Below are 22,367 nucleotides of genomic sequence, written 5' to 3'. Positions count from 1 at the left end.
AGTTTCCTAATATTGTGTAAAAGAGCAGTAAGCATATTCTTCAAAAATGCCAAATCTGCCTGCTTTGGGAGTCTTCAGAAAGTCAATCTGGCAGCCTCAAGGAAGCAATCCAAATAATTATGTTCTCCTCTCTCTCACTTCTAAAAATATCATCACAAGCTATGTTGCTTCCCTCCCCCTCTAAACTGACTAAACCACTTTCCAAAATAAGGTTAAAAGTTGCAATAGAGAGGTAATACAATGATGGGGATAAATCCCATCCATCAAACAAACTGAAAAAAGTCATACAACCATCACCTGAATTATTTCACGTGCTGGGGGTGATCATGAAGAGAAGAATTCTGAGTGCACAGAAGACAGCAAAACAAAAACTCGCTTTGATATAAGTAGAGGATGAAAAGCCATTGCCCATGCCTGCCTGTCACAGCACACTGAGCTCAGCAGAAGGATGCATGTGCACACACACAAGCTCCCTACTATTTCAGTATGTAAATCAACCTTTCCAAAGGGTAACCATGAAGATGTGCTCCCTGCAGAAGAGTTATTTCGTAACACTGTCCATGAATCATACTCCACAGCAACAGCATATACCAGCTATTAGACAAGATGGACATTACATCTGACCAGGACAGGAATTCCCACATAAGAGTTAACCATCGTTAAGGGCTAATAGAAAGCACTCTGAATCATCCCTGGCATTAGGCTGACTCTTTGGCAATCTACACAGACATTGATACGCAGCACAGAACAGCATCTGTAGCTCAAGCTTCTTAATAAACATGTGGGATTGCCTGAGTGAGACATCTTAGTTTTTAATTCAGCCTTTCAACAGAATTTAACCCAGTAATACAACACACGGTCACAACTATGATTAGCTGTCTCGCATTAAACTGGTATGTTTCAATAAGGAAACTGCTTTTCTTTGGACATGTAGAAAGGTAAGAGAGAAGGCAAAGAGAGTGGTAAGACCTTTCTCGGTTAAGTATTGTGAAGACAAAGTTCACACAGCAGATATCTCTTCTGAAGGGTATCTACTGTCAGAGCAAGTCCTTGGAAGCCTCTTCCACCACATCTCTCTTTGCAAAACAGGCTTAGAGACCCTGAGATAAACCCCTCCTTTTCGTTAACACTCCAATACAAGAGCCTAAGATTGGAGAAGAAGAAAATTTCTTTTGAAAATTGTTTTTGAAGGAAATAATTTCAGACACCAGTGAACAGACAAAGATTTTGAAAATTGTCAAATCTATTCCGTGCTCCTCAGGAGATTTTCAGCATGATAGTTTGGCTAAGTCTTCTTGTGCAGTTAAGTGTCACCTGTGAGACAGGACAGTCACAATCACGTCACACATCTCCCTAGAATCTGTCACGAACAGTTGCAACTCTGCTGTTCCTGCAGCCAGTGCTTTGTCAGTGCTGCAGTAACCATCACCACTGCCCTGAAATGGCCAACTCGGTCCTCACTCACTGACCCAACTGCAGGACAGCTTCTGCAGCCTGTTTCAGAAGCCCCCCTCACCTTGCTGAACTATGTGGTATCTGCAATGTAGTGACAAAGATGGTGCAGCCCTGAAAACCACCACCTTTGGCTGACAACATGCTACCTGCTTGGAAGCTTCAAAGGGAAAGGAAAAAAGACTGCTGTCAGCCATGAGTTGCTTCTAATTTCACTGAACATTTTACTGAACTTGGATGTGAGTGAGCTCATGCTTCCACAATTTTTTGGATAAGCTTGAGGAAATGACTCCACATCAGAGCCATATCACAAGAAAAATGTAAATGCTGTACCCATTCAAGAAATACTGTGATTTTGTCTGTCAGAGGTTTAACATTAGTTCATCTTGTAGTACAAATATACATATATATATATATGAGGTAATCCCTATATGTCATCAATCTCAACAAATCCTCTTAGAAACATTTATCGAAAGCACTTCCCATTTATGTCTTTTTACTACTTACCTCACAGATTTTGAAATATGGATTTTATATTCAGAGCCTTAAGAAAGTTAAGAACATTATCTTGATTTTTCATGAACATACACAGACACACACACACAAAAATATTGATTTCTTGTTTCACGTTTCCACAATTTTCTGCTAGTGAACTGAGGGACAGAGTGAAGGAACACAATGTCAAAATTCCTCCTGTTAGCATAAGGAAAAAGTTTGGAGAGATTTAGAAGATCACTCCTGGTGGAACAATAAGACCTGTGGAACAATGAGGCTCTTCAACAAGCACTAGAATTGGTTTTCATCTGGCACAAAAAAAACCCCACCACTGCACATTCCTCATCTGCAAGAGCCCTGGCACCAAATGAAGCCAGCTCCTTCACTCAGATCACTGACTGGACACCTTATGCAAAAGATTATGACAGTTCTCTGATCTGGTGCAGAAAAAATGCACACAAGAAGCCATCAAGCTTCCAGAATTCTTGAAGCCTTCCTTGTTGGCCAGCTGAACCATTGAGGTTCTTGTCTCTCATTTAGGACAATCAGACGTATCCAGTGAATTGAAATCTAGTGAGTAGAAAAGGGTCTCAGAGAGCTGTGAGCCTGCAGAAACTCCCTTTTCTAACAAACCAGGTTACCTGGGGTTCTTCTGTGATGGGAAAGAGTAACTTGACCCACACATGCATCTGTACACATACACACACACACACACAGAGTTCCCCACTGATCTGAGGAAAGAATAGGTGCCACCGCCCGCAGCCTCCCAGGCATTGTGCATCTTTGCTTTGACTTTCAGCATCCCTAAATCATCACTTCTGTTTGATAATCTTTCTTGCCTTATAACCTAAAAAAGCCATCAGGTCTCTTACTGGTTTTGCTTACTTCTTAGGCTACAGACTTTTCGTTCTCTACAAATTTCTGCAATTTAGCTTTTCCAAACAGTAGTCTGTATTCCAGCTTTGGTGTGCACTTTAACCTCGTTTTGTATCTGGGCTATTTTAGTTCAGTGTATCAAATAAAAGTGAAATTTACCTTACGTTAGAAAAATACTTTTGTTCATTGCCTTCTATTTTTCTCACACACACACCCAACACAATTCAATGCATTTGAAAGTCACTTCCTCTGGGTCCAACAGAAGCACACACCATTGCCCTTAATCCAGGGCAAGAATCTCACACACCCATAGGAGCACACCCATGACCACGGATAAACTACATCATTCTTCCTCCTACATCACTCTTCCTCTTACTGCATTAAAGTCCTCCTTCTTGTCAGGACATCTTACTAATCAGCATTTTGGATAGCACAAACAGAAAGCTCTCATTGCAGGACTGGAAACACAAACCCAGCACAGAGTCTGCCTGTTTTCTCAAGGAAGTGACACAGTCTCCTGTCTTGCTTGGTTGGTTGAAACTGGGCTTGCTTTTCAGAGGCATCTCAAATATATTCAAATATTATATTTAAATATACCCAAACAATTGAGGTCTCTGCCTCTTTTACCTTAAGAACTTTGAAGAATTGGCATTTACCCTGAACCAAAGCAACATGCATTTGACAAGGTTATTAAAACAACCTTCCTGCTCAGGCTTGAGCCTGTGCCCTCCAATTTCCTTCTCCACCTCAATTTATCTTCCTCCAATTGAAATCACTGTTACAGCAGATGAGGTTTATCAAGTTTATCAAACAAAAACAGCAGCTCCTACATCCAAATGAACTCAAATGGAAGGCATTCATTTACACACCACTCCTCTCCTTCCCGATTCAAGCAACAACGAATTTGGTAGGATGTTAGCTCCCCACTGTCTCACTAGGCAGGCTGGGACTACTCATCACTGAACTGGCTCAGAACCACCCAGCTGTATGTGTAAATGACTGCAGCTTTCATAGCCAACGCTTCATTGCCTCTACAAATAACACTTTTTTTCCAGCAGACTGCAGGAATGACAGAACATAAAGCTCCTCGGGACCTACAGTCAATGCCACATCAGGACTTAAATTCAGGATTTAGGCTCCTCCACTATAACCCTTATTCTTCTAGACAAAAGTAAGGCTGCTACGTAATGGTATGTAAAAACTCCTGCTTTCCTCTTGCAGCTCCCAACTAATCTGAGTTTTCCTTCTCTGTAGAGGCTTGATCAGATCAGATGCACTCTATAGAGCACAGCTTGTGCAGGCACCCGCCCGGACGGTGCTGAGTGCACACACAGACCTCTGCAGGGAAGAGAATCCCTGCGGAACACAATTCATTTCTGTGTGTTGGACATGTGCCAAATGTCCCAAACTGATTCAGAAGGAGGAAATGACCCGCCATCACCACCAGGTCAAGAAGGCATTTCAGTGCTGACTTTCCAGTTCACATAGCATTTGCTCAGCGTTTTTCATCACTTCTCTGCAGCTCTGAATGCTGCTGACTAGCAAAGGCAGGGGTTGAAACTGCTATGCCAGGGCTTGTTCCAGCTTGGCAAATTCAATTAAGTACAGCAGAAAAAGTTCTTCTCTGATAGAGCCAAAGATTCTTTGGCTAAACTGACTAAATCAACTGCTGTTTCTACAAATGTCAATTCTATCATTTTTGTCATCACTCTTCAGAAGTTTATCCCCTGCCACTCGCCCCTTTTGATCTTTTTTTTAAGGTGTGGAAAAGACAAAGACTACACAAAAAAGATACTGAGGGTCATACACCTACCACTTCGATAAATTTGATAGCTCCAAAGCTGCAGTATATATACATTGCCAAAAACCTGGAGTCCACAAATGGACCATAAAGAACATATTGGCTTCTCAAACTCAATACTCATTTTAGGTATAATGATAACACAACTACCTAGAAGTACTCAATGCAAATTTTTCTTAAACAAAACCCTTTCAATTTTTATCTGATCCTCTTAAGCTAATGACTGGACTTCTGTGAAGCTTGTTGTGTCGCCCTGTATTTTAGTGAAAGAGAGGCAAGTCTCGGCTTTGGAAATTTAAAATTAACTGCAAGAAAATGATGGGCTTCCTCAAGCATCTTTCCAAGGGTCCCATATAGGTGTTAGGACTTGACACCATGGCACTGCTGCACCTAAAAGGAGACAGAAGTTTCTCTGCTGCTTGAAAGTAGTTTAGAGGTAGCCGGATGGGCTCACTCCTGGGACATATATTTGATGGTTGAACCATTGTCAACGTCTCCAAAGAAAATCACCAGCATCAGCTATCCAAAGCTGTCTAGATTACGTGGCCAGACCCGACAAGCCCTTCCTTGGCAAACTATTTAAATTCCACAAAATGGCCAGATACAGCACCTAGGAGCCTGAATCAGTTGAAGCAGCCTGTGCTGAGACTGCCTACTATGGATCAGCTCTCATCTTCATATAAGACCTGGGCACCCCCTCATTTAAATTAATCCTATTGACCAGGAATGCCACTTTTCTCGGCCTCAGGTCTTTATCAGTAGCATTTTCCACCCTCCAGAGGAACATTTGGCAGAGGGACAGGGTATCAGCTCCTCTGGCAGAAAGCTCCGTACAGAACCAGGCCACCACATCAAAGACAGTCATTTCACTCCTTTAATTCCCTCAAAAAAATTTTTTTTTCCTCTTTTCACTGCTGCCTGCACAGTGCTGGCTCAGGCACAGTGCTGGGAGGAAAGCCAAGGCAGGGAAGCCAGCAAGCCCCCTCTCCCACATCAGCCCCCAGCACCATGCCGCTTGCCAGGGCTGGGAGCAAGTTTGGAGAACAGGTTAATTCCAGGAACAGCCAGAAACACGGCACTTCTGCAATGAGAGCATGAGTCCCAGTGCAGCCTGCCAGCTTTCTGCCAGTGGCTGGCAAACACTGGTTTGCAGGAGAGTGACAAGATGCCCGGGATGTCTGCAGAGGCAGGCCTTGGGCTGCTGTGTTTGGGGGCAAGGGGAAGGTGCCAGTTTCCTTTGGCTGCCACCACAGTCTTAACATGACATTCAGCAGCAGCATATTAACTCACTTGTCACAACATGGCACTTTCAGCCTCATTTTCAGTGATGCTCCTGTGTACCTGCACAGCTACAGCAGCCACACCAGTCACTCCCCTCAATAAAAAAGACAAATGCACCGTAAGAGTGTTAGGAAGGATTGCACCAGGAGAGTAATGGGCTAAACAAAGGGGCAGGACCAGATTGCAATCCAGGACCTCTTTATAGTGCTGGAGGTCCTGCTCATCTCCAACTGTACAGAAGGAAACTGCAGAGGCTTTACTCATTATTTTTGCTTAGTCCTGCAGCAGGATGTCTTCCTGCCCTCCAGACCTGGATTGTGCAGCTCTGTGGTTCCTCCAGCAGTTATACATAGAAACAATCCATTAACAGTCAGGTTAACACACAGAACATAAATAGACCGTATTTGTCAGCATGTCTAAGCCCTACAGGTCAGCTGGCCACTTTATTTAAGAGACTCTGCAGCGGACTCACTGCAGGAAAGCAGGAATTTCTAGTCTGGATTATAGAGGCAGAGTATGATCAACTGTTTCTCTGCTGTTTTTAAGACCGCACAAGACAAAACTTCAGCACAAGAGAAAAATCAAATGAAAGCTGAACATTATTTCTTCTCCAATCTGTATCTTATATGCTTATGTATATAATGCAGCAGAACAAAGGCAAACAACCTGAATGCAGCCAGATGTTGCATTTCAGAGTTTGGGTGGGGGCTGAAGAAAAGAATAGAACCCACTCTGGGGATCAGTGCATGCATTCTAAAATACAAATATTTTAGAAGACGTCAACACATCACTAATGTTATTTGGATGTTCAGCTTGCCTGAGAGAGGGCAAAAGGAGTCCCACTATTAATAAACTGTGTTTAATTTTGAAGTTAAAAGCTCAAATATAAGGGCACAGCAGCTCTCAAGAAATAGACCCCAACTTTTTCAGCATGCAAGCTGCATCACTTCTCCACAAAAACTTGCTTTTAGAAACAGATGGCAGCTTGCAAGACCTACAAATCCTTTGTCTGGAGTGGCAAACTAGGCCCTATTGCCCATCAAAGTCAACCATCACATTGTGAAGCACTGACCCAAACAAATCCATTATGTTTCTTTCTACCACAACGCTAAACCAGACAAAATGAGTCAGACTTAATAGGAAAGGGTGAGGGATTTTAAATCCCTTTCCCCACCATCCCCACAAAAATAATGACAAAGGGGAGAGTCCGCGTTGACCCTCCACTGACAAGCCCTGCCGTGAGGGCTGCCCCCTTGGGCCAGGCTGCCCAAAAGAGGATGGATTTGGGGTTGGAGCATTTATGTGTCGCAGTGCAATGGCTTTGGGATCAGCACGCACCGTCAGTCAAACTACCCACACAGGCAAAAGTGAATATCCCGAGCAGGAAAGAAAGGCCCTTATGCTGGCTGAATAATTAGGTCTGATGTGCTTTGTAGCTTCTCAGCCCTCCCTTCCCAGCTGTGCAGATACACAGCACAGAGATGGGGAAAGCTCTTCACAGGTACTGCAGGGAAGAGAACACAATGTTTTTTCTGGTCTGCCAGCTGAATCCAGGCAATGTGAAGAAATAGGAGCTCATATCAAACAACTGCTCCCTTCAGTCAAGGGAGAAAACAACAGAGAAGCCTGCTGAGGTGGTGACTAACAAGGAGATGGTGTGGAAAGGACTGAAAAGCCTTTTCCCTGCTATGGCTATTTGGTGCATCTTGACACACAAAAGGAAACACCCATCACTGGTACTCTGAGCAGACACCTCCCAGCAAGGAATACTTTGATAAAAGAAAAGATCTCTCTCCATAGCAGTGGGTCCAGTTTATGAAGAATTCAAATTGCTTTCATCTCACATATCTAAAAACAAGAGACAGCAAGAAAGTCAGTGTCCTCAGAGCAACAGTTTGGTCAGATTCTTCACACCCTCATAAAAATTGCTCCCCATCCATCCCCCCCCCCCACTTTACTGGTTTTCTTCAGCATAAAACAATCTCTCAAGGACATGGCAACAACGACACTGAAATTCAAAGCATTGAGATCAAACACATGAAGCTGACGCTCATTACAGCTAAATTATGTCACCTATCCAAAGGCTCAAGCTTATTATTTAAGACAATACAGCAGTGATTAATCACAGCCATTGTGTATTGCTCGAAAGGCGTCTAGAAAGCCAAAGAATACAACGGAGATTTATTATACTACAGTGCCAGATTTAATTACACGGTTTTCTCCTCAGCATCTCGCCGCTTGTAGTTCACCACCTGTTTGCACCAGAGGACCCGAAATAAAGACGTGCTGGCCCTCGAGGCCCGGCACGCAAGAGAGGCTTGTGCTGCGCTCTTCTGTGGTTGCTGTAGCGGAACAGACCGTTTTGGGGGACGCTGGCAGGCAAATCACTTGTGCAAAGCTACTGTTTTCCTCTTGAAGCTTTAAATTTCCAGTCCCTTTTCATATATGTTCACATGCAGAAAAAGCACACCGTAGAGCCCATGAGCAAGGAGAAACAGGTCACTGCAGCGCAAAGATTCATGCCCTCGCCACCACAACAATGTATTTAAGCAGTATGTCTGTCTGCTGGCAGCCTTCTGAGTTTGCATTTTCTTCTATAAATATTTAATGTAGAAGAACTGTTCATGTTACCCACTTTGACCGAAGTGTTTTGACAGCCATGCTCACCACATGACAATGATGCTCTATTTAACACTGCAGCTGCAGACAGGAGGATTTGGTTTCAGTTTTATACAATATTGTGAAACTGATGACCTCCTACAAATAAACCAGTTAATACATTTTTAAGAAGTAGAATTTAAATGCATTAGCAAGACAATTGTCAGTAAGCCACTACAAGAAAGAAAAACAGAAATTTAATTCCTGAATGCAAAAGTCTGCAATTCCTTTCTTCTTCTTATTATTAATATATTATTAAAATTCAGATGATGAAAATTAAAGATAATCAAGCCTGCAAAAGCTAAGTAGCCTCCTGAAACTGTTTCTCTCAAAGGTAGAATAATTTCCAAACCTTCTGGGCCACAAATTGTCATCAGCCCTCAGAGGCCTCTGCACATTTTTACCAACCAGTTAATTGAATACACACAAAAGATGATGATGGCTCAGTGGATCACTTGGCTGGCCCCGAGGGAGGTTTGATCCCGGCCTCTCTCTAAAGTACAAAGACTCAGCATGGTCTAGCAACAGCTAACCAAGAGTCAGTCTTTCACATCTGAAGATAATAACATTTTTCAGGTAAAGAAAGTTCAGAGAAGCAAAAAGGCCTAAGTAACCCAGCCAGTCAAACCCACACAAATAGCTCTGCTACTGTTAGTTCAGCAGAAAGGCACTTTAATACTCTCACTTTAAAATGGAATCACTTAAGCACAGTTTGGAAAAAATATGTGATGTAAGAAAGAGAAACTGAGTCAGCAATGTTTATCCTTCCCCATATCCCCTGGCCCCGAGCGTCGTCTCGGTTACCCAGGGGCTCATTAATGCATTGATCTATTACAAGCTTGCTGGAAGCATGGAGTGGTGCCACTTTGGTGTGAGCAGATTAATCAAGCATGGATTGCCAACCTTCCACTGCAAGGCAATGCTGTCTCCTTCTAGGCTATTTCAGCGGGCAGATTCAGCTGGATGTTGTCATTTACTTTCAAGACAACCCATAAATGCAAAGCGATTAGCCATCCCTTGCAGTGCCTTTTACTGGCGTTACTCAAAATTTAATGCACTTAATACAGTTTTATGACTCCTAATGCATCATTAGCACTTTAATATATCAGACGACACATCATGGTTCTTAACAATATCATCAAAAAGGTCAGAACAGCATTTTAGAACAATTAAGCACGAGGATGAGCTGTTTTGTTCTTGAGTGTAGGAAGGGGGAAGATAAGGAAAGAAAAAGATAGTAAGGAACTCTCTTCCCCAGTATATTCTGCTTCTGTATCTCACATTCAGTGCATTTTGAAAAAATACAGAACTGCTTTTCCATAGACATGCCTGGATGCAATAGTACCAACACAGTCAAACTCTTTCGTTGAGCTTGAGGGAGGACTTGGACCCTAAAAACAACCATCTTAGAACTGCTATTTATTGCCACACATAGCTTTGTTCCCACTGCCTGTTATCACACTGTAGGAGCTGAGACTGAGCAAGAAAGACTAAGAATGATGGCATTAACACAGCTGTAGGGTTTCACAGGTATGGGTGAATAGCACTAGGAATTATGCAACAGGATGCCAGGACAGAAATCGTGGTCCTCTCATCTGCAGCTCCTTTTGCTCACACAGGCCCGTTAGCTCCGATCTTCCTTCCTTCCTTCCCCCTCAGTACCAGGAGTTACCTTCACTCCCCACCCCACCAGATGGGCAGGAGGCAATGCATGCTCTGCTCAGATCTCTGCTTGGATCCAAACTCTGGGGCTGCCAATTAGCCTGCCAGGATACCCACGTGGAGGGGCCTCCCTTCCTTTAGAAAGTGCTGCTGCTTTTCCTGCAGCCTTTGTACTATTGGAAGGTTAATTAGGATCTCTGCTCTAGCTGCAGGGACTTAAAAAAAAAAAAGTCCCCCCTCTTTTCCAATCCATCTCTGACAAAATTAAATTGACCTGTGTGCTCAGAAGTTGGTAGATAAGGATAAGATTGGTTTGGGGTGTTGGTATTTTGACTTTTTTTTTTTTTTAATAAAAAGGAAATAAGCCTAGTGTGAGCATGTTATCAATCACTCAAGCTGAGTTTTGAGTGTGATAACACTACACTATTAACAACACAGATGGTCTCCTGCTTAGCGTCAGCTTCCCTTTTGAGTTATTCAGTGCATCACAAGCAACACTGGGACACAGAAGTCATTGTCACAAAGTGCTGACAAAATATTAACCAATAACTGAAACCCAATACAGATTTTGAATTGCAAATAGCCTTCAGATCGTTATCACCATCACATATGATCTATATCTTGGACACTCCACTGCAATGGCTGCTCTGAGCAATTCTCTGGGACAGACCTAAATCTGTGCCTTTTCTCCCTGGCTCCTGGACAAATGGCTCTTCCAGCACTAACACAGACCTGCAGGCGAGGAGCATGAATACATCCAGGCCCCCAGACAAGATGTTTTGTCATTCTTATTCCCGCCGAAAGCACAAGAGCTGAACTAATAGGGGCCCCGAGCTCCTGGGTCACAGCCAGGGCACCCGCGCCAGGGACCTTGGCACTTTCTCACCTGCTGACAGGGACAAAGCAGGGCTGAAGGGTCTGAGCTCATTAAGGCAGAGTTTTCATGGGAAGTTCTGCCCACATTAAGCTAGAGTGGTATTTTTCTTTGGTCGTTTTTTTAACAGTGTGTTAGGCTGAGCAAATTGCAACAGGGTTCTTTCTTTCCCCACTCAACTCACCACCCTGTGGACAGCTCCAAGTAGAGAGAAAATGAACACATGGGCATAGAAATGACAGTAAGTTATTACCCAGAACTGCTATTGTGAAAGTTAGCATCTCCCATCACCATTCCCCTTTTGCTGAGTGCAACAGCAGACCACAGCTACAACTGCCTCACCCTATGCAGATGTTCACATTTATACAGGAAAAAAATGATTACTTAATAGCATTCCCCACACCAGGATTCTTTAACTCTTGGTCATTCCCCAGTTTGAGATAGAAACACTAGACTACACATCCCTGCTTGAATTAAGAGAGTCAAACAACATCTGCTATCACACTCGCTAAAGCCAGAAGGAGTCAACATATTTGCAAATATGTTGTAAGAGAAACCTATCTTGAACAGCATCATCTTGAGAAAAGGCTAAACACCTAACCCATCCATGCTGAATAGTTGCTATCCTGATCTCCAGAGATAAATGTTCTCCCTTAACAGATTCATAGCAACAGTAGTTACAGACAAAGGCTGACAACCCCAAAAGGGGTGCGTTAAAGGCACTGTAATACCATTCTTCCTGGCCTTAATATTCCTGCAGTGTCTACAAGGCACAATGTACAGCAGAATACACCCTTCACAGCTTTGCACACATCTACCATCAGTCATTTTTACAAAGCACTTGGCAGTTTTCAAGCACTGTGAGTCATGACCAGCATTTAATCTTCATATCCTCACAAAATATTAGGGGGTTGGGTGTTTTCAGTGGTTTTGTTTGTTTTGTTTGGATTCTTTTGTTTTGTTTGGGCTTTTTTTAAACAAAAAGTGGGGATTCTTCCTCAGATACTTGGTGCTGTGTATTTTCATATGGTTATACTTGAAGAATAAACAAAGTGATAAAGCACAACATCTACATTACAAAAAAGTCCCATTCTAGAAACAGTGCAGCAGCCCTTTATCTTTACCACGCCAGCCAGCATCACAACTGAGAGAAAGTCTGTGTTAATAGGGCTGGTGTTTTGTTTCTAAGCATAAAATTGTTCTTCATTTTAAATTCATGTCAGAGTATTGCACAGCATAAAACAAACAAGAATACCAAGAGGGAATGCTGATGGAAAAATAGTATTGTGTCAATAACTAACTCATCAGCAAATCCTCCCCTCCCTCAACAATGAAAAGCCAAATATTTATTCAATTGCATATTGCATTCTTTGCTCAAATACTTCATAATTTAAAACAAAAAAATCTCAATTCTCTTTCCTAAGCATCTCGGGGGAGACCAGAGGGCCCAGCAGAAGGTATTTACACCATCTGACTGGATTAATCTCGGCAACAATTTGGAGAAAAAACAGGAGAGGGGGGCTCTTAAACAAGTGATTTGGACCCTGCAGGCAGGCTCCAGGTCAGTGAGGACATGGATTGCAGAACTGAAGTCAGTGTAAGCAATACCTATTTGGACCTGACAGCAGCATCCTCTCCCAGCAGGCTCCAGCTGCATCCCAAACACTGGTGAGTCCAAAGCAGGCTGCTTGGCCAATCTGATCAATATTTCATTGAGGAATTATCAGATAAGCAAGTGCTGGGTTTCATCATTTCATTATGAAGAGCTCAGCCCTCTTGTCTTTCAGCCACAAGGGACCTGAAGCACCTCTGACACCTGGGCAGACTCACGTAAGGAGCAAACGTGGTGATACTTGATTTTCCTTGTAACTCTAGTTCCTGCGACCGCAGGTCACATGGCACCACATCGCGTGCCACCGCATGCCAATCCGCTTGTACGTGAAAATAGCTCTGCATGGAAATGAGCAGAGGTTTATAGAGATGCTGAGGGGAAAATGCAAATTTATACAAATAATTTCAGTCATCCGTGAAAAGCAGCAGCCACTACACACCCATGACAGTTGAGCTTGGCTTTTTTTTTTTTTTGTTTAATCCTGTCATTGTTTACACAGAATGGTGCTTCAGATTAAGCCCCCTTACCCTTCCACACGTTAGTCCTTAACATGACAAGAGAATACCAAGAAGGGGGTGGACAGAGGATTCTTCGGGCTTTCAGGCTGTGCAACTTACCACTCACACAGATTCAACGCAGGATTTGACCCCATATGAAGCTTGATATAAAGCTTGCTAAGAAAGTGCTACTAGATCCCAGAATTATTACTGCAATTTGATTATTAAAATGACTGTAAAGCAAAGTCAAATTCATGCTCCAGGTTGAAGGGGGTGCTCACTCTACAAGACCGACATATTTAACATTGCCTCTGAACACAAACCAAGAACAGCTGACATGTTTGTATGAAATGGTGAAGGTTGTTCTCCAGTGAGAGATCAAGTTTCCTTTACAGATCCATCAAAACCAGGCCCCTCACTCCAATATTATATTCTACTAAGAGTCAATTTTTATACTGTCACTTGAAGCAGGTCACTGAGATCTGGCAAAGTTCTTCAAACCATGGAGTATGTATTAGCATGGGAATACTCTTTCAATTTCACTCTTCAAGCATCTTCTTGGATGTTTTGATATTATTTTTCATGGCTTGGGTAGATATGGAAGTAGAAGCAAAACCTCACATCTCAAGGAGAATGGCTTCATGTTTTCAAGCCAGGCACCTCCACCAAGCCCAGGACACCCTAATGAGAGAACCCCCAGCTGAGATACAATGATCACACAGCTGAGTAAAAATTATCTTTGACTCCAAGCAAGAAGCACAAATGGAGCTGTTTATATTTTCATACCGATAATGTAGCAGAAGTTTCTTCCAGCCATGCCTGTATCTGACACCTCAGCAGTCTGCCATGCATTAGTCATCTCCTCAGTATGTTTCTTTTACTATGATGACCCATCACCATTTCTTCCCTAATTACTTTTGGGATTATCAATATGGCTAATGTGATCAAAACACCACAGTAAAGGCTTACTGTTTCCTGACCAAATTTGTTTTTCCTCGATGCAATTTTTCCTACTGTATATATTTTTGCTATTTGCTGGTTAAGAGGTAGATAATGCAAAAAAAAAAAAGAGAAGAAAAAAAAAATATTGTGGGCTATATGAAGGTTCACATATTCCACAGAGTTCCTCTCCATGCACACCAGAGGTGCCTGAACAAGCTACTTGTAATGTTCTTTCCACATATGTCAGTGGTCCTACTTGATCTCAAACAGCACCAGCTGAAGACCACAGCATTAACAGCACCAAAGTGCCCGCACTGCTTTTTTCCCCTTCATTCACATTTCTCCTTGACTCCAGCCCTCATTGCAACAGACCAGAACTGCAGCAGGAGCAGTGTGCCAGCCACGTATCCAGCGCCAGCCCACGCAGAGGCTTTGTGGGCTGTACATTTGCCAGCATGTTTTAGGGACGAGCTGGCATTAAGGACAACTTGATTAGTCCATGACAAGCGGGTGAAAGAAGGCAGGCAAGAGAGCCCTGACAACCTTGCTGCTTATGTGCAGCTCAGCCTCTCCTGAAGCAGCTCATTTTGGAGTTATTCCTACATGGAGTTGTGCATTGGCACAGGCGAGCTGTGGGAAGGGTGTCAGGGCACTGGAACAGCTCCTGCAGCACTGGGAAATGGCTCTGGCGAGGACATGGGAAAACAGCTGAGCAGAGAAATCAATACTACAGTCACGCACTGCCCTGAGCAATTCTGACATATTTATGGGTACTGCTCTTCTGTTTGCAGAGTGGTGGGTATTGCCCTCCCCTAGAAGCCACCATCCTCCAGCACCCTGGGGACCAGGGTGGAGGTGGACATTGACACAGGAGCCTCTATCCTGGCAGCAGGGACCTTGACCTCAAGCTCCCACCCACCATGTCCATACCCTCGCTGCAGACACACAGCCATGCCGAGCCTGATCCGGCACTGCCGCACTCCCTGGGATGTGCCACGTTTGTCTTTCAGAGCTCTGTGCCACAGGCAGGCGGCTGCGAGCCCGGGGACCCCGTCTCTCCAGAGCCACTGCACCACTAAGCCGCCAGGATGGGGCCAGCAGTGACTTCAGGCTGATGCGCAGGAACAAGATTAGGGCTGGATTTAGGTCGTTCTTATAAAGGACAGCAGCTCAGCCATTCTGCCTGGCATTGCTTTGATTACCACTGCAGTTTACACTGTGTGAAGGAAAAGGGCTACCTCCAGCAATATTAACAGAGCAGTTCCTGGGGTTCTTACTGAAAAAGCCCCCCACCTACAGTATCACACCTTCTTCTTCTCTGCTACTGCAACAGCCACTGGCAGCCAAGCAGCCTCTGAGCCTGCAAGAGGCTTTAGTCGTTCTAAGTGGAAATCAAAACAGCAGCTTATCTGGCAAGCAAAGTACAAGAAATTCTCTTTGGTTTAGCATTAGTGAGTCAGTGCTATTGATAGGAATAATGATGTTTTTCCAACCCAATCAGTACCTTATTTTCAAAGGAATACAGTGTAAAAAACTTAGATGAAGGCAACTGTATAACAGAATCATCACACCAGGACTGGGCAAGCATTTAAATCCAGCATTTCTCTGGCATATATACAGATAGAGAATGAAAGTGCTATTACTAAAACACAGCAATACGTAACAGCCATCAGCAATTCCACAAATGCTCTGTTACCCAAGCGAGCAAGAGAGTTACTCCTTATTAAAGGTTATTGTAACTGGAGATCATACTTGTCAATAATATCGACAGCTCTTTATAAAAAGCACTGTTTCCTTTGGCTGCAGAAATCCTCCTACAGGAACAAAGTCTTTAATGCATAATTCAGATTTCTTTAAAAAAATAAAATTAAAATCTTTGTGATATTACAGTGGAATTCTGGTTTTCTCCAATAGCCAAAAAAAAAAAAAAAAAAAAAGTGAAGAATGAGCCATTACAGCAACTATCCATGCCACCACCTTTCAAGATGTAGAAGAGAGCAGAAACATTATTTCTGTTTCAGCACCCAATTTTGGTATCCCCAAAGCAAGGATTATCTCCGTATTCCTTTAACTAGAAACTCAACACTTTATTTATGCAGAATAAGATTTGGTTTCATGTGAGCAAAATATTAACCTGGCTTAGATTTTTATCAAACAGGTTTCCTAAATGAATGCAGTATTTCACTATTAGAATGACAGTTCACAAAAAATGACAGTTACTTCAATAAGCCAGCCACTCCATCCAATCCCTAATCCATGACACTTGCTTTTTTCCAGCTATAATGTCAGAAGATTTAGTGCTGCATTTGAGCATCACTTCTTAAGGGGGGGCTGGAGAAATGCTTGAATTCCATCCCTCCCACAAGCCCTGCAAAGATGAGAAATCCTAAGCAATCTACTTCAGCTGCTTCTGAGGAGCAAGTTAAGTTTTGTTAGCTTGAACAGCGTAAGCCACCTCTGCCTCTACTTGCACCATTCTCATCCACCTGGACAATCCCTCTGAAAGTGCTTTGTGCAAATCTGGACTTTACTGAAAAACGAAAAGCAAAACTTCTGCTTTTCATTTGTGCCAACTGAGTAAGTCATGAACAAGAATCGCAACTGCTCAGATATTCCTCGGTAAAGGGAAACTTCTTAGTCTATTTCCAGCAAACTAGGAAAAAATCCAATTGCCTATTTTCAGAAAAGCCACGCACACGAGAAGTTGTATCGCTGTAGTAATGCTACCAAGTTTTCTGGCAGTGCACTTCGCGCACAGACTTGGCACGGAGGAAGCGCGAAGGAGAACAGTGAAGGCGGTGGGGAGGCTCTGCAAGGCGTGAGCGCGCAGGTGCCAAGCACACGCAAGGACGAAAAAGTCTTTCGGCTTTCTAAAAATAAGAGCCTACTAGATAAGAAGCACAGCTAGCCAGACTGCAGCATGCCCTGTTTGGATTTCAACATTTCATTGAAGGGAAATTAATTACCAATATCTGGATATTTGTAGGGAAACAGCATGAGGTAGAAGAAATGTGCATTTCCCCCAAGACACTCAGCATTTTCAGTGAGCATGACTAGCACCCGCTCTCTGCTTTGCTGGCCGTTAAAATAAAGGATTTGATCTTTAAAGTAAAGGAATGAAGCTCTCTATAGTTTTCCAGTAAACACTGAATGGAGCAGAAAGACATTGAATCTTTACACAATGGCCAAAACTAGATAGTGTAAAATATGTTTGCTAGACAAGACACCATAACTAGAATGTCTCCTTATTATAAGCACAGTCTTGAGGTAATATTTACAGTTCCTGTGTGGAAAAAACCCTATAAAAATCCTATCAATCTTTTCACACAGCAAGCAGGCTACCACAATTCCACCAATATTCACGTTCTAAGATGGAGAAGGCACCATCCAACACGGTCCTTCAAGCCCCAGCTCCCATGCTGGTTTACTGCACCTTCTCTTCCTCCAAACTGCACTCTCAGTGGAGACCAGTCCTTCCACTTCAGAACAAAATGCCCATCCTTAATTCTCTCCCTACTTTCCTCCAGAGCACTAAATTACTTCCCCAATAAAATATATTTCATTTGCTTTTTAATTGAGTCATATGTATTTTGGATTTTTCTAAATTGTAGTTTATGATGCTCAAACAAGAGACTACAAATTTTAACATGCTCCCCAAGCAAATGGTAAAAGCTGCTACAGCCAGGAAACCTTGTGCCCTGCACATAAAGTTCACGTAGTATGACAAAACATATTATAGGAACAATTTAATGAATTAGGTCTTTCTGTTAAATGCAATGTTAAATATTTACTATAACAAATTCACTCAAGCACAAGCAATTCCAGGGCTGACAGTCTCAAAATGGCTTTACCTGAAAGAAGCAGGCATGAAGAGGAAGGTGAACTGAACTTTATTTTCCATCAGCCCTAAACATGACAGAAAAGCTCCCATCACCCTGCTTCAGTGGAGTTCAACAGGGCACTGAAACCAATACTGAAATTTTCATTCTTTTCAAGACATTTCAAATCAAATACCCTGCTTTTCTTTTATGACCTCTCCAACTATTAAGTGCCAAGAAATCCTTAGATAGTTTCCTTTCCTTCCTCAAGTCCCTGGAAAGAGCCTGGAAAAAAAATGGTTTTTTTCCCCTCCATCCTTGAGTGAGAGCTTTGTGATAAGGGCTACAAGTGTTTTGACAACATCATAATCTATACGCAATTTTGTTGTGTGCCTGGATACACTACCAAGTTGAGCAATAGGTAAACAGCTTTTAACTCTTCAGAATTAGTTCACTTAAAAACCCCAAATCAGCCATCTGTAAAGCCAGCTGTGGAGCAAGTCACTACAAAAAAAAAAAAAAAAAATCTGTACCAGAAAACATCATACATGCAAAACACACACACACAAAAAAAAAAAACTAAGGAAAATGAACCATTTGCTTGGTGGAAAATTCTCATCTACCAAACTTATTTTAAGCCCTGAGCATCCATCCAGTGGAGCAAGAACTATAAAACAAAATACTCTTCCCTAAAAGCATGTCAAAATGCTACACAGCTATAAATGTTGATTTTATTTCATTTTCTGACCAGACCTATCAATACTACAAGAAAAATTAGAAAAGCAGTTCTTTGTCCTGCTTTCAAAGACTGAAGCATCTCACTTCATGCCCGATGCACTAGATGAGGATCTTTTGGTGTCTTTTTTTTTGTTGTTTTTAATTGAAGACACTTTTTATGGAAAGAGATTTTGGGCTTAAGCCATGGGCAAGGAGAGCCTCCACAGAGGGGAGAGTCCCGGGCTGTCCCCAGAGAAGGCAGGGCACAGGTCAGGGATCTCCAGATGACGGCAGAGCTGACTCACAGGCAACTCCTTAGCACACCACGTACCACGGCGAGCTGCCTGTGTCCCAGCACATCACCACCGAGTCCATCTGAAAGCTGAAAACACCTCGAGGATTTTTTAACTACTGCTTCTCTGTTCACAGGAGAGGCTCTGGGGCCTCCAGAGCTGCAGCTGAGCTCCTCTTGTCCCTTCCCCTGCTCCTCTGCACAGCCCCAGAACAGCTCCATCAGGCAGACCTGGGACGAGCACGGCGCTTTGTGAACACCGGCTGCCAAGGGATTCACGGGTTTGGAGATAAGCATGCTCTTGATTACTTTTTTTTTGGCTAAACTGGGGATGATCTGCGCAGCAGCTTAAGTCACAGCAACTTTTCATTGATGCCTTGTGACTGACCTCAACAAGCTCTTGAAGCACAAGGACAGCAAGATGTAGCTATCCCTCTACATAATACTGAAAGAACAGGATCATTTACTTCTACAGAGTTTTAAGAACATTTTTAGAAAGAACAGCCATTTGTGGGTTTCCTGTGATACAACAGACTTTCTGTTCCCTCAAGCATCTTTCTCCCCACCCATTCCGACAATGAATTCAGTCCTAGTAGCTTGGTTTTTGAAACCTGTAACACAGATTTCTAGATGGGTTCTCACTACTGCCTGCCTACAGTGGCATTAGTACTCCCCAAGCTTTAACAGAAATGTTTTCTCAGCTACATCTCAAACCAGAGTTAATTTTTCCACGGCTGTATTATATTTGTGGCTCACAGCACTCCCTGTTCCTCCCCAGCATTTCCCACTGCTGAGCTCCCAGCTGATAGCAGAAAGCTCCTGTCATGAGTCCCTAAAAATATAACATTGCTCAGTGGCAATATTAAGTCCCATCATATTTCTATTACTCCACTTCTTCCTCTATCACATCCCAATCCTCCTAAGGTATTAAGAATGCCTCCCGAACTGGCATTACCAAAAATGTTTGTATGTCCAAACCATACTGCTGGACCTTGCCTAGTTTAAACCAGTTACAAAGACATTGCTTTAAAAATTACTACTTTTGGTAATTTCTCTTTGAAATTACTCACAGCTGCACTCTATTTTATAAATAGGTATATCCTAGATGTGCCAAAATTACTTTCCTTTACTGAAAAATGAAGAGGGAGATTCCTTTAGCTTTGAAATCTGCTCAGTGTTGCCAGAGCAGTTCAGCTAAAACCACTGAATGACCATGGAAGATGAGCCCTGTAGTCGGGGCACTACATTGCACAAACCCACCACACTCAGGCTGTCCTTGAGCCGTGCTCCCCAAGAACATACTTGTGCACCTCACTGAGAAATGGTGCAAGAATCAGCAAAAGACAACTTGGGAAGTCTGGGTACATCAGGGAAGGCACAGCCTACCAGCCAACACAGCTTTAAAACCAGTTTATTTTCAGATACAAGAGTTGGAGATGACTCAGTTTAGGTAGCTGAAACCCCAATAGGTCATATCATGCAAATCAAACCCTGTATGCCATCAGCTGGGAGGTGGCTCACGAGCCAGGAGTTTTCTGCTAAAAGCAGCAAAACTGAAAATACACAACTGTGGTCACTAGTACTTGTGACAAAACAAAGAGATGAAAGCACCTTCGGCTAATGCTTCAACTTGGAGATCCCAGGGCTATCTCCAGTGTGTGCTCACTGCCAAGGGTAGAGACTTACTTATGCTGCTTTAAGATAAGGTTCCTTGGAAAGTCATTCCTTGGAAAGATATGTGCATCCACCCCGTTTACAAGTGACAAAAACATGAACTTCAACCAGTGTACATTGATCAGTGATACAGATCATCATGTCTTTCTCTTACACAACCAGGAGGCAAGGTATTTCCTGATGCAATAGCTGCAGAGACCTCACTAGGATGCCACCCCCAGGACCCCATCCTCAGGATCCTATTACCAGGCAGAGGTGCTCACTGTGGCAGCTACAGCTGCCTTCAACTTCAGCCATGCACAGCTCATTCACCTGCAGTGCGAACGCACGGGAATGGGCAAACATTGGCACTTAAGCACTTCCGAACTCATAACTCCATGAAGAAACGCTTAGCTTCCATGCAACGAAGCCCTGCTATTAAGCCTGAAGTTGATCAAATTTTATACGTAAAAACCTGATTTAAATAGTTTCTTTTATATAAACAAAAGTGACATTGAGGAAGAACTGCTGCCTTATGCCAATGTAATCAGCTCATATCCAGTCATGAACCCACCAAAAATACATTTCAGAGAATGTGTTAGACCCTACAGCAATAGTTTTGTTCCTTTTTTTTCTGTAACATTCTTGGGGTAGAGGGGGAAGGAAGGAAGGATGCAGGAAGACTCTTTCTGAATAGGCATAAGACGTGAATAAACCAGTATAATAAAGATGCGAGTCTATTAATTTATTCAGCTCATCCCAGACCCCTCCCCCCCCTTTCCAGCGCAGATACCGAAGAAAATGCATCTGCCCCGGCAGAAAGCTCGGTCATTCGGCTCCCTCCCATTCCGTAACCCTGGGCTCCCCTCTCCCGCCAGTCGCACCCCGCTGGCCGCGGCCGGGTCGCTGCGCCCACCCGCCGGGGGCTGTCTGTCCTCGCCACCATCACGGACCCGGGCGAGCCGCGGGTCAGCGGAGCCCGGCCTGCGGGGGACGGCGCATCCCGGCGGCCAAAGCCCCCCCGCCGCCCGGCGGGAGCTGCCCTCGAGGGGATGCTCCAACAGCCCCTCCGGAGGATGCTTTATCTTTCAAAGTGGCTCCCTCCCTGCGGCTCCCACCGGCGCGGCGACCCCTCCTCCTCCCCTCCTCGGGGGGAGCAGACATTTTGAGGCAGCGCATCCCAAGCGCCCGGCGAGCCGCAGCGGTGCGGGCGAGGCCTCCCGGCGGCGCCGCTCACCTGCCAGCTCGTCGGGCTCCAGCCCGCTCTCCGCGTCGATGCCGCACAGCACGAAGTAGTGGGCGAAGCGGCAGGGCGCCGCGCCGGGCCCGGGGTTGCCGCTCCCGCTCATCCCGCCGGCGGCTCCCGGCGGCGGCTCCCTGCGGCAGCAGCGCGGCTCGGGCGCGCCCGCGGGCCGGTCACGGCGCGCCGCCCCCCATCCCCGGCGGGGTCGCGCAGGCGGGCACCGAGCGGCGGCGGCAGCGGCGGCTCCAGCGGGCGGCCCCGCTGTCAGCTGAGCGGGGCGGGGACGGGCGGGACGTGCCGCGCCGCCGGACCGCCCCCGCGGGGCATTTAAACCCTGGGCGGCCGCCCCCGCCCCGCGCCTCGGCCGGGCATTCCCGGCGTGGCGGGGAGCCGCGGGCGGCTTTGTCAGCCGTTGTATCTGCAATACTTGGGATATGCGATTAAAGCTTAAGGCTCCCCCGCCCCCACGTGTGAGCAGGAGAGGTTGGCTTTAT

The 22,367-nt window shown here is 44.4% G+C and overlaps 1 protein-coding gene across 2 annotated transcripts in view; it reads right to left on the bottom strand.

Moving 5' to 3' along the window:
* The window catches only part of DENND5B (DENN domain containing 5B), a 101,608-nt gene extending 79,613 nt beyond the window's left edge, over nt 1-21,995 (bottom strand). The window contains exon 1 of one of the 2 annotated variants that reach the window (XM_082279936.1): nt 21,868-21,995. In XM_082279936.1, coding sequence (XP_082136062.1) covers nt 21,868-21,979 — 112 coding nt within the window. In that variant the 5' untranslated portion in view covers nt 21,980-21,995. The remainder of the gene's footprint in view (nt 1-21,867) is intronic. The other variant, XM_082279937.1, reaches the window with a different exon arrangement.
* Between the last annotated feature and the right edge of the window lie 372 nt (nt 21,996-22,367).

This window comes from Coloeus monedula, assembly GCF_965178545.1.
Source record: "Coloeus monedula genome assembly, chromosome: 4".
Taxonomy (NCBI): Eukaryota; Metazoa; Chordata; class Aves; order Passeriformes; family Corvidae; genus Coloeus; species Coloeus monedula.
This window is presented reverse-complemented; position numbering and strand designations above follow the sequence as displayed.